The sequence below is a fragment of the Oncorhynchus mykiss genome, chromosome 21 (assembly GCF_013265735.2).
Source record: "Oncorhynchus mykiss isolate Arlee chromosome 21, USDA_OmykA_1.1, whole genome shotgun sequence".
NCBI lineage: Eukaryota > Metazoa > Chordata > Actinopteri > Salmoniformes > Salmonidae > Oncorhynchus > Oncorhynchus mykiss.
Window position 1 is genome coordinate 63,158,904 of NC_048585.1, and position 13,315 is coordinate 63,172,218.

The 13,315-nt window shown below is 44.1% G+C and overlaps 1 protein-coding gene across 1 annotated transcript in view; it reads left to right on the forward strand.

Annotated features, from left to right (window-relative positions):
• The first annotated feature begins 3,311 nt into the window (after window positions 1–3,311).
• Window positions 3,312–13,315, forward strand: part of LOC110500912 (voltage-gated potassium channel subunit beta-3-like) — a 60,885-nt gene continuing 50,881 nt past the window's right edge. Inside the window, exons 1-7 of the mRNA XM_036958398.1 lie at window positions 3,312–3,574; window positions 3,795–3,874; window positions 3,972–4,016; window positions 4,576–4,620; window positions 7,119–7,162; window positions 8,904–8,990; window positions 10,700–10,785. Of these exons, the coding sequence (XP_036814293.1) occupies window positions 3,795–3,874; window positions 3,972–4,016; window positions 4,576–4,620; window positions 7,119–7,162; window positions 8,904–8,990; window positions 10,700–10,785 (387 nt within the window). The 5' untranslated portion in view covers window positions 3,312–3,574. The remainder of the gene's footprint in view (window positions 3,575–3,794; window positions 3,875–3,971; window positions 4,017–4,575; window positions 4,621–7,118; window positions 7,163–8,903; window positions 8,991–10,699; window positions 10,786–13,315) is intronic.

The following is a 13,315-nucleotide window of genomic DNA, read 5'->3' on the forward strand; positions in this document are numbered from 1 at the left end:
GACCTATTTGGGCGGTAAGCAAATTGGAGTGGGTCTAGGGTGTCAGGTAGGGTGGAGGTGATATGGTCCTTGACTAGTCTCTCAAAGCACTTCATGATGACGGATGTGAGTGCTATGGGGCGGTAGTCGTTTAGCTCAGTTACCTTAGCTTTCTTGGGAACAGGAACAATGGTGGCCCTCTTGAAACATGTGGGAACAACAGACTGGGATAAGGATTGATTGAATATGTCCGTAAACACACCAGCCAGCTGGTCTGCGCATGCTCTGAGGACGCGGCTGGGGATGCCGTCTGGGCCTGCAGCCTTGCGAGGGTTAACAAGTTTAAATGTTTTACTCACCTCGGCTGCAGTGAAGGAGAGTACGCATGTTTTCGTTGCAGGCCGTGTCAGTGGCACTGTATTGTCCTCAAAGCGGGCAAAAAAGTTATTTAGTCTGCCTGGGAGCAAGGCGTCCTGGTCCGTGACTGGGCTGGTTTTCTTTTTGTAATCCGTGATTGACTGTAGACCCTGCCACATACCTCTTGTGTCTGAGCCGTTGAATTGCGATTCTACTTTGTCTCTATACTGACGCTTAGCTTGTTTGATTGCCTTGCGGAGGGAATAGTTACACTGTTTGTATTCGGTCATGTTTCCGGTCACCTTGCCCTGATTAAAAGCAGTGGTTACTTACTGTAGGCATGGTGTTCTTTACTGTTCTTTACTGTAGACGTGGTGTTCTTTACCATAGGCGAGGTGTTCTTTACTGTTCTTTACTGTAGACGTGGTGTTCTTTACTGTTCTTTACTGTAGACGTGGTGTTCTTTACTGTTCTTTACCATAGGCGTGGTGTTCTTTACTGTTCTTTACTGTAGACGTGGTGTTCTTTACCATAGACGTGGTGTTCTTTACTGTTCTTTACTGTAGACGTGGTGTTCTTTACCATAGACGTGGTGTTCTTTACCATAGGCGTGGTGTTCTTTACTGTTCTTTACTGTAGACGTGGTGTTCTTTACTGTTCTTTACCATAGGCGAGGTGTTCTTTACTGTTCTTTACTGTTCTTTACTGTAGACGTGGTGTTCTTTACCATAGGCGTGGTGTTCTTTACTGTTCTTTACTGTAGACGTGGTGTTCTTTACTGTTCTTTACTGTAGACGTGGTGTTCTTTACCATAGGCGTGGTGTTCTTTACTGTTCTTTACTGTAGACGTGGTGTTCTTTACCATAGGCGAGGTGTTCTTTACTGTTCTTTACCATAGGCGAGGTGTTCTTTACTGTTCTTTACTGTAGACGTGGTGTTCTTTACTGTTCTTTACTGTAGACGTGGTGTTCTTTACCATAGGCGAGGTGTTCTTTACTGTTCTTCACTGTAGACGTGGTGTTCTTTACCATAGGCGTGGTGTTCTTTACTGTTCTTTACTGTAGACGTGGTGTTCTTTACCATAGGCGTGGTGTTCTTTACTGTTCTTTACCATAGGCGTGGTGTTCTTTACCATAGACGTGGTGTTCTTTACTGTTCTTTACCATAGGCGTGGTGTTCTTTACCATAGACGTGGTGTTCTTTACTGTAGACGTGGTGTTCTTTACCATAGACGTGGTGTTCTTTACTGTAGACGTGGTGTTCTTTACCATAGGCGTGGTGTTCTTTACCATAGGCGTGGTGTTCTTTACACTCTTCTGACCACAGCACTTTTTGCCACTTGACTTCGGAATCTACAATGTGCTTTTTGGCTCAAACAATACTTTTTTTTCTTGCCACCCTCGCAGAGAGGCCAGATTTGTGGAGTGTTTGTGATATTGTGGTCACATGCACACATTGACCAGTCTTTGCCATAAAGGCCTGAAGCTCCTTCAAGTTCACCATTGGCTGCTTGGCAGCCTCTCTGATCAGTCTCCTCCTTGCCCTGTCATCCAGTTTGGAGGGACGTCCTGATCTATGCAGGGTCTGGGTGGTGCCATACGCCTTCCACTTCTTAATAATTGTCTTAACTCTGCTCCGAGGGATAGACAAAGCCTTTGAAATAGTTTCATATCCACCCCCTGACTTGTCCCTTTCCACAATTGTATCTTATAATCACAGCAAATTTAAAAAAATATATTTGTATGAACATGACAAGATTCAACAAATGAGACAAACTGAACAAGTTCCACAGACTAACAGAAATTAACAGTTCCATGTGACTAACAGAAATTGAATAATGTGTCCCTGAACCAAGGGGGGGGGGGGGGGGGGGGTCAAAATCAAAAGTAACAGTCAATATCTGGTGTGGCCACCAGCTGCATTAATTACTGCAGTGCATCTCCTCCTGAAGGACTGCCCCAGATTTGTCAGTTCTTGCTGTGAGATGTTACTCCACTCTTCCACCAAGGCAACTGCAAGTTCCAGGACATTTATGGGGAGAATGGCCCTAGCTCTCACCCTCCGATCCAACAGGTCCCAGACATGCTCAATGGGATTGAGATCCGGGCTCTTCGCTGACCATGGCAGAACACTGACATTCCTGTCTTGCAGGAAATCACGCACAGAACAAGCAGTATGGCTGGTGACATCTGTAAGCTGTTAGTGTCTTAATAACCATTCCACAGGTGCATGTTCATTAATTGTTTATGGTTCATTGAACAAGCATGGGAAACAGTGTCAAAACCCTTTACAATGAAGATCTGTGAAGTTATTTGGATTTTTACGAATTATCTATTTTTTCTGAGTTTAGATCTTTTGAAAGTACCTTTCCGCCCACAGTGGATCCTTTGCTTTGAATTGGAGTCCTCTATGAACAGCCGCTTTTTTTCTGGACTAATCAAAGCCACTACAATTGATCACAGATGGAAGCCAATTAGCTTGATTTGGGATCTGGACGGTGGTTGGTTATACCTCAGCAAGTTTGCAATTGCAATTTTAAAAGTGGGGATGTTTACTTATCCAAGTTGTAATGAATGTGCTGAGAGTTGGGAAGCAAGTTCAGGGAGTGAGTGTTTTAATAAATAAAAGAAACAATGAACACGAAACACAAACAACGCACTGACATGAAAACAGAGTCAGTAACACCTGAGGAAAGAACCAAGGGGTGTAACGATTGGGAAGAAGATAGTTCTGTAACGATTGTCATGGGGAGAAGGAGAAGAGGACCAAGGTGCAGGGTGGTAAGTATTCATAATACTTTTAATAAATACGAATACTTGAACAAAAAACAACACGACAAACGAACAGTTCTGCAAGGTGCAATACACACAAAACAGAAAACAACTACCCACAACCCATAGTGGGAAAACAGGCTGCCTAAGTATGGTTCTCAATCAGAGACAACGATTGACAGCTGCCTCTGATTTGGAAAACACATAGAAATCTAACACACAGAACCAAACATAGAATGCCCACCCCAACTCCCGCCCTGACCAAACTAAAATAGAGACATAAAAAAGGAACTAAGGTCAGGACTTGACAAGGGGAATGACAGATATAGAGGAGATAATCAAGGAGGTGATAGAGTCCAGGGGTGTCATGAGGCGCAGGTGCGCGAGACGATGGTGACAGGTGTGCGGGGTAATCAGCAGCCTGAGGACCTCGAGGCCGGAGAGGGAGTGTACATGACACAAATAGGGTATTGTATTGTTTTATTTTTAATTGTTGTTTTAATGTATTTTTTCACTTGGACATTGTGGGTTACTGTAAGGCAACAAAAGGTTAACATTTTGAAAAGGGGTGGTGACTCTCTATACCCACTGTATGTGTGTGTTTTCATTCATTCATTGTGTGTGTGTGTGTGTGTGTGTGTGTGTGTGTGTGTGTGTGTGTGTGTGTGTGTGTGTGTGTGTGTGTAGATGGCAGAGAGCCTGATGACCATAGCCTATGACAACGGAGTGAACCTGTTTGACACAGCAGAGGTTTACGCTTCAGGAAGGTACGCTACTCTCTCTCCCCTTCTCCACCCAGTAGGCAAGCAAATAATTCATAGATGGCTAAATGTAGTGATTTGTGTGTGTGTCTCTCTCGCTCAGGGCTGAGACGACTTTGGGTAAAATCCTAAAGAAGAAGGAATGGAGGTGAGGCCCATCCTCTTACACTCTTTCACTCATTCTCTCCATCCGTTTCAGTCACTGATGGTGACAGCTCAGCAATAATACTGAAATAATGTCTATCCCCCTCTCCTCCTTCGCTCCATCTAATACCTTTTTTCCCCCTCTCTCCTCCTTCGCTCCATCTAATACCTTACTTCTCCCCCTCTCCTCCAACTCCATCTAATACCTTTCTTCCCCCTCTCCTCCTTCGCTCCATCTAATACCTTACTTCTCCCCCTCTCCTCCTTCGCTCCATCTAATACCTTACTTCTCCCCCTCTCCTCCAATTCCATCTCATCCCCCTTCCTCTATTAATCATCCATCCCTCTTCTCCCCCTATCCCCCTCTTTCTCCACTCTCTCTACCCTCTCTCTAACTTCTCTCTCTCTTCCTTTCTCTTTCTCTTCCCCTCTCTCTCTCACGCCTTTCTCTCTCTCTCCCCCTCTTCCCCCTCTCCCACCTCTCTCTCTATCCTCCCTCTCTTTCCTCCCTCTCCTCCTCCTCCCTCTCTCTCTCCCCCTCTCTTTCTCTCTGTATCCATCAGGAGGTCTAGTTATGTGGTGACCACTAAGATCTACTGGGGAGGACAGTAAGTGTCTCTAAAAGCAGATGTTTCATTGTTTGACTCTGTTGTGTGTCTCTAAAAGCAGTAGTTGAATAGTTTGACTCTGTTGTGTGTCTCTAAAAGCAAATGTTTAATAGTTTGACTCTGTCTCTTAAATCAGTTATTTTGTTTCTGTTGGAACTGTCTTTTAACCTTAAAGGGATGCTTCAGGATTTTGGCAATGAAGCCCTTTATCTACTTCCCCAGAGTCAGATGAACCAGTGGATACCATTTGTATGTCTCTGTGTCCAGTATGAAGGAAGTTTGAGGTTGTTCCATGTGGCTCAGTTGGTAGAGCACTTGCCATGCCAGGGTTGTCGGTTCAATTCCCACGGGGAACCATAACAAAAATGTAGCACATTACGTCGCTAAGAGTTTTTTTAAATGTAGTTTTCCGAAACAATGAAGCAATGGAACAGCATCGAGAGCCAGGTGCCCCACGAGCTCATCTGACTCTGGGGAAGAAGATAAAGGGCTTCATTCCAAAACTATCCCCTTAAACTGACAGAATGTCCAAAAGAGGACAATGTTTATTTCACCTTTATTTAACTAGGTAGGCTAGTTGAGAACAAGTTCTCATTTACAACTGAGACCTGGCCAAGATAAAGCAAAGCAGTTTAACATATACAACAACACAGAGTTACACTTGGAATAAACAAAACATACAGTCAATAATAAAGTAGAAAAAATAAAACAAAAAGTCTATATACAGTGAGTGCATTTGAGGTAAGATAAGGAAATAAATAGGACATGGTGGCGAAGTAATTACAATATAACAATTAAACACTGGAATGGTAGATGTTGCCGTGGCAATTTCCTGTATTACCAAATGGGGAGAGTTACAAACCACACACCAGTCAGAGTTATACTTAAACTTCACCTTTAATAATAATTAAGCTTTTGCAATAGCATTTGACTCTCAACAATTCACTATCTCTAATGAAAAGTTGAGAGTGTCAACATAATGGCAACTGAGATCTTTTATAGTAAAGATACACCCCTCTCAACTAACATGACAAACTACAGATCTTAGGAAAACTTCACAAAGGGCCTTTTACTTGAGAGAGGAGTATCCCATAGCCAGATAGCATTAGCTATAAATTATTGTTCAGTTTGGTCTCTAAGACGAGGTTCTAATCTCGTTCCTTGTACTTCATAGTACCAAAACATTACCTCATCCAAGGCATAACTCAATTGTCAACTCTATGTACACCCATCTCAAGTAAACCCCCTCTTGGGGGTTAAACATGGTTTAACAGATAAATTCACATATGAAGACAATGTTCCATTCTGACCTCTCCCTTTCTGATATTCTGCATATTACCAGAGACGTGTAAAAGACAAGCCTGACCTCTCCCCTCTCTGGGCCCCAAGTGACTGAGCCCTAGCTGAGAAGGGAAAAGTGCAACTGCCAACAGTATAGTCCAAAGGGAGACATTCTAATGACAAGTATCTCTCATCAGCATATTATGTAAATAAAACATCTTACTTATCTATGTTACCCAACTAATTCTGATTCATCCTCCACAATGTGCAGAAGATGAATGTGCAAGTAGGGATACTGGGGTGCAAAGGAGCAAGATAAATAAATAAATACAGTATGGGGGATGCGGTAGTTGGGTGGGCTGTTTACAGATTGGCTTTGTACAGGTGCAGTGATCTGTGAGCTGCTCTGACAGCTGGTGCTTAAAGCTAGTGAGGGAAATATGAGTCTCCAGCTTCAGTGATTATTGCAGTTCGTTCCAGTCATTGGCAGCAGAGAACTGGAAGGAAAGGGGGCCAAAGGAATGAATTGGTTTTGGGGGTGACCAGGGAGATATCCCTGCTGGAGCGCGTGCTACGAGTGTGTGCTGCTATGGTGACCAGTGAGCTGAGAAAAGGCGGGGCTTTACCTAGAAAATACTCATAGATGACCTGGAGCCAGTGGGTTTGGCGATGAGAGTGAAGCGAGGGCCAGCCAACGAGAGCGTACAGATTGCAGTGGTGGGTAGTATATGGGGCTTTGGTGACAAAATGGATGGCACTGTGATAGACTGCATCCAATTTGTTGAGTACAATGTTGGAGGCAATTTTGTAATGACATCGCCAAAGTCGAGGATTGGTAGGATGGTCAGTTTTACGAGGGTATGTTTGACAGCAGGAGTGAAGGATGCTTTGTTGCGAAATAGGAAGCCGATTCTAGATATCATTTTGGATTGGAGTTATAGGATGGCCGGGGTGTTAAGCATGTCCCAGTTTAGGTCACCTAGCAGCACAAGCTCTGAAGACAGATGGGGGGCAATCCGTTCACATATGGTGTCCAGTGCACAGCTGGGGGCAGAGGGTGGTCTATAGCAAGCGGCAACGGTGAGAGGCTTGTTTCTGGAAAGGTGGGTTTTTAAAAGTAGATGCTCAAATTGTTTGTGTAAGGTCTGGACAATAAGGTTTGGACAATGAGGTCTACCTGAACACTAAGCCATAACTTCCTCTTACTTCCTGTGAAGGGCGGAGACGGAGAGAGGGTTGTCTCGGAAACACATCATTGAAGGTATGACATCACTTCCTCCTCACAGAGCTATGTCCACTAGCTCAGTGACATCTACAGCTGACAGCTCAGAACATAGAGGAAAGAGAGACCAAGCCGAAAGAGAGGGATTGAGGGTCAAAGGAGAGCAGAGGGATTGAGGGTCAAAGGAGAGCCGAGGGATTGAGGGTCAAAGGAGAGCCGAGGGATTGAGGGTCAAAGGAGAGCCGAGGGATTGAGGGTCAAAGGAGAGCCGAGGGATTGAGGGTCAAAGGAGAGCCGAGGGATTGAGGGTCAAAGGAGAGCCGAGGGATTGAGGGTCAAAGGATAGCCGAGGGATTGAGGGTCAAAGGAGAGCAGAGGGATTGAGGGTCAAAGGAGAGCCGAGGGATTGAGGGTCAAAGGAGAGCAGAGGGATTGAGGGTCAAAGGAGAGCAGAGGGATTGAGGGTCAAAGGAGAGCAGAGGGAATGAGGGAGAAAGGAGTGATAAATATTATAGTGATAATGTCATAATGATGATGTCATAGCGATTATGTGGTGTGAAAAATGGCATAACGATAATGTAGTGATGATGTTATAGTGATGATGTCATAGTGATGATGTAGTGATGATGTCATAGTGGAAATGTCATCGTGATGATGTCAGTGATGATGTAGCGATAATATCATAGTGATGATGTAGTGATTACAACATAGTGGAAATGTCATAGTGAATATGTCATAGTGATGATCAGGCAATAATATCATAGTGATGATGTCATAGTGGAAATGTCATAGTGATGATATAGCGATAATGTCATAGTAATAATGTCATAGTGATGATGTAGTGATTACGTCATAGTGGAAATATCATAGTGATGATGTCATAGTGATGATGTAGTGTTAATGTTATAGTGATGATGTAGTGTTAATGTCAAAGTGATGATGTAGTGAAAATGTCAAAGTGATGATGTAGTGAAAATGTCATAGTGATGATGTAGCGAAAATGTCAAAGTGATGATGTAGTGAAAATGTCAGTGATGATGTAGTGAAAATGTCACAGTGATGATGTAGTAAAAATGTCACAGTGATGATGTAGTGAAAATGTCACAGTGATGATGTAGTGATAATGTCATAGTGATGATGTCATAGTGATGATGTAGTGTTAATGTCAAAGTGATGATGTTGTGAAAATGTCATAGTGATGATATCATAGTGATGATGTCACAGTGATGATGTAGTGTTAATGTCAAAGTGATGATGTAGTGAAAATGTCATAGTGATGATATCATAGTGATGATGTCACAGTGATGATGTAGTGATAATGTCTTAGTGATGATGTCATAGTGATGATGTAGTGTTAATGTCAAAGTGATGATGTTGTGAAAATGTCATAGTGATGATATCATAGTGATGATGTCACAGTGATGATGTAGTGATAATGTCTTAGTGATGATGTAGTTTTAATGTCAGAGTGATGATGTAGTGTTAATGTCAGAGTGATGATGTAGTGAAGATGTCATAGTGATGATGCAGTGTTAATGTCAAAGTGATGATGTAGTGATAATGTCATAGTGATGACGTAGTGAAAATGTCACAGTGATGATGTAGTGTTAATGTCACAGTGATGATGTAGTGATAATGTCAGTGTTGTCAGTGATGATGTTGTAGTGATGATGTCATAGCCATGTTCCAGGTCTGAGGGATCTCTGTCTCATAGTGATGTTAGAGTGATGATTTAATAATGACGTATTGAAGTGATGATGATATAACATCTTGGATCCAGGTCTGAGGGATTCTCTGTCTCGGCTGCAATTGGAGTATGTTGACATCGTCTTCGCAAACCGCACAGACATCAACTCACCTATGGAGGGTAATGACCATAACCATATTTTATTGAACAGATTGGACAGTAGAGATAAGACTGGCAGGACATTAGAGATAAGACTGGCAGGACAGTAGAGATAAGACTGACAGGACAGTAGAGATAAGACTGGCAGGACAGTAGAGATAAGACTGACAGGACAGTAGAGGCAAGACTGACAGGACAGTAGAGATAAGACTGACAGGACAGTAGAGATAAGACTGACATGACAGTAGAGAGAAGACTGGCAGGACAGTAGAGATAAGACTGACAGGACAGTAGAGATAAGACTGGCAGGACAGTAGAGATAAGACTGGCAGGACAGTAGAGATAAGACTGGCAGGACAGTAGAGATAAGACTGACAGGACAGTAGAGATAAGACTGGCAGGACATTAGAGATAAGACTGACAGGACAGTAGAGATAAGACTGACAGGACAGTAGAGATAAGACTGACAGGACAGTAGAGATAAGACTGGCAGGACATTAGAGATAAGACTGACAGGACAGTAGAGATAAGACTGTCAGGTGGCAGGCCAGTAGAGATAAGACTGGCAGGACAGTAGAGATAAGACTGACAGGACAGTAGGGATAAGACTGGCAGGACAGTAGAGATAAGACTGGCAGGACAGTAGAGATAAGACTGACAGGACAGTAGAGATAAGACTGGCAGGACATTAGAGATAAGACTGACAGGACAGTAGAGATAAGACTGTCAGGTGGCAGGCCAGTAGAGATAAGACTGGCAGGACAGTAGAGATAAGACTGACAGGACAGTAGGGATAAGACTGGCAGGACAGTAGAGATAAGACTGGCAGTACAGTAGAAACAAGACTGACAGGACAGTAGAGATGAGACTGACAGGACAGCAGAGATGAGACTGACAGGACAGTAGAGATAAGACTGGCAAGACAGTAGAGATAAGACTGACAAGACAGTAGAGATAAGACTGGCAGGGCAGTAGAAACAAGACTGGCAGGACAGTAGAGATAAGACTGACAGGAGAGTAGAGAAGAGACTGACAGGGCAGTAGAGACGAGACTGACAGGGCAGTAGAGACAAGACTGACAGGACAATAGAAACGAGAGCAGAGACAAGACTGCCAAGACAGTAGAGACAAGACTGACAGGACAATAGAAACGAGAGCAGAGACAAGACTGCCAAAGACAGTAGAGACAAGACTGACAGGACAATAGAAACGAGAGCAGAGACAAGACTGCCAAGACAGTAGAGACGAGACTGCCAGGACAGTAGAGAAGAGACTGACAGGGCAGTAGAGACGAGACTGACAGGACAGCAGAGACGAGACTGACAGGACAGTAGAGACGAGACTGACAGGACAGTAGAGACGGGACTGACAGGACAGTAGAGACGAGACTGACAGGACAGTAGAGACGGGACTGACAGGACAGTAGAGACGAGACTGACAGGACAGTAGAGACGAGACGAGACTGACAGGACAGTAGAGACGAGACTGACAGAACAGTAGAGACGAGACGAGACTGACAGGACAGTAGAGACGAGACTGACAGAACAGTATAGACAAGACTGAAAGGGCAGTAGAGACTGACAGAACAGTGGAGATTCGTTTTGGGTGGTCTAACCCTGTGTGTTGTTGTAGAGGTTCTGAGGTCTAACCCTGTGTGTGTTGTAGGGGATGTGAGGTCTAACTGTGTGTGTGTGTGTGTGTGTGTGTGTGTGTGTGTGTGTGTGTTGTAGAGGTGGTGAGGGCGATGACGTTTGTGATCAACCATGGCATGGCCATGTACTGGGGCACGTCACGATGGAGCGCAATGGAGATCATGGTGAGGATAACCTTTAACCCCTAATCCCTTCACCATCTAACCTGACTTTAGTCCTAACCCTAACCCATCCCATTGTTTCAGATTGTGGGAGTGAATCATGTAATGTGGCAGAGTATATTGACTCCTTTCTCAACCCCTTATCTCAGAAGCACCCCAGCTATGTAAAGGATGCCTATTGCATTTGTTAATAAAAATGGAGTTACCTTCTGGAGCAATGCTATTCTCGATTGATGTAGACTCGCTATACACTAATATCGACACTCAACTAGGACTTCGGACAGTTTCAAAAAATACAAGGATACAAATAGACCAGATGAGGCCATCCCTTCTCTCTTAAAACTTGGACTAATGCGTAATGACTTTGAATTTGATTCTAAACACTACCTACAAATGTTATTTACATTGCAGATTGGAAGCAGACGGTCTTCCCCAAGCGCAAAAACCTCCATCCATATATATGCGTTATTTGTATGATATCTTTGGGGTTTGGTGCCAAGAGGTGGGGGAGTTTGTAAACTTTATAAATACACTGCTCAAAAAAATAAAGGGAACACTTAAACAACACAATGTAACTCCAAGTCAATCACACTTCTGTGAAATCAAACTGTCCACTTAGGAAGCAACACTGATTGACAATAAATGTCACATGCTGTTGTGCAAATGGAATAGACAACAGGTAGAAATTATAGGCAATTAGCAAGACACCCCCAATAAAGGAGTGGTTCTGCAGGTGGGGACCACAGACCACTTCTCAGTTCCTATGCTTCCTGGCTGATGTTTTGGTCACTTTTGAATGCTGGCGGTGCTTTCACTCTAGTGGTAGCATGAGACGGAGTCTACAACCCACACAAGTGGCTACGAGCTGTGGCTACGAGCTGTGGCAAGAAGGTTTGCTGTGTCTGTCAGCGTAGTGTCCAGAGCATGGAGGCGCTACCAGGAGACAGGCCAGTACATCAGTAGACGTGGAGGAGGCCGTAGGAGGGCAACAACCCAGCAGCAGGACCGCTACCTCCGCCTTTGTGCAAGGAGGAGCACTGCCAGAGCGCTGCAAAATGACCTCCAGCAGGCCACAAATGTGCATGTGTCTGCTCAAACGGTCAGAAACAGACTCCATGAGGGTGGTATGAGGGCCCGACGTCCACAGGTGGGGGTTGTGCTTACAGCCCAACACCGTGCAGGACGTTTGGTATTTGCCAGAGAACACCAAGATTGGCAAATTCGCCACTGGCGTCCTGTGCTCTTCACAGATGAAAGCAGGTTCACACTGAGCACGTGACAGACGTGACCGAGTCTGGAGACGCCGTGGAGAACGTTCTGCTGCCTGCAACATCCTCCAGCATGACCGGTATGGCAGTGGGTCAGTCATGGTGTGGGGTGGCATTTCTTTGGGGGGCCGCACAGCCCTTCATGTGCTCGCCAGAGGTAGCCTGACTGCCATTAGGTACCGAGATGAGATCCTCAGACCCCTTGTGAGACCATATGCTGGTGCGGTTGGCCCTGGGTTTCTCCTAATGCAAGACAATGCTAGACCTCATGTGGCTGGAGTGTGTCAGCAGTTCCTGCAAGAGGAAGGCATTGATGCTATGGACTGGCCCGCCCGTTCCCCAGACCTGAACCCAATTGAGCACATCTGGGACATCATGTCTCGCTCCATCCACCAACGCCACGTTGCACCACAGACTGTCCAGGAGTTGGCGGATGCTTTAGTCCAGGTCTGGGAGGAGATCCCTCAGGAGACCATCCGCCACCTCATCAGGAGCATGCCCAGGCATTGTAGGGAGGTCATACAGGCACGTGGAGGCCACACACACTACTGAGCCTCATTTTGACTTGTTTTAAGGACATTACATCAAAGCTGGATCAGCCTGTAGTGTGGTTTTCCACTTTAATTTTGAGTGTGACTCCAAATCCAGACCTCCATGGGTTGATAAATTTGATTTCCATTGATCATTTCTGTGTGATTTTGTTGTCAGCACATTCAACTATGTAAAGAAAAAAATACTTAATAAGAATATTTCATTCATTCAGATCTAGGATGTGTTATTTTTGTGTTCCCTTTATTTATTTGAGCAGTGTATTTTGAATGGACATCACCCCTCGATTACAGGGATGGGGAGTAACAGATTACATGTAAGGAATTACAAAACACCTGTAACTGTTATCCGTTACGTTACCAGTTAACATATTGTAATCAGATTACAGATACTTTAGAAAAACTAGATGATTACTTCTTGGATTACTTTGATGATTACTTCTTGGATTACTTTGATGATTACTTCTTGGATTACTTTGATGATTACTTCTTGGATTACTTTGATGACTACTTCTTGGATTACTTTGATGATTACTTCTTGGATTACTTTGATGATTACTTCTTGGATTACTTTGATGATTACTTCTTGGATTACTTTCGTATTCAGAAAGGATGTTTATGAAAAACTTTTCTCAACGACATTCAAATCAGCATTGAAAAAAGGCGCAAGTTTAAATTTGTCTGACCATAAGTCAGAGACAACTATGTTGACACACC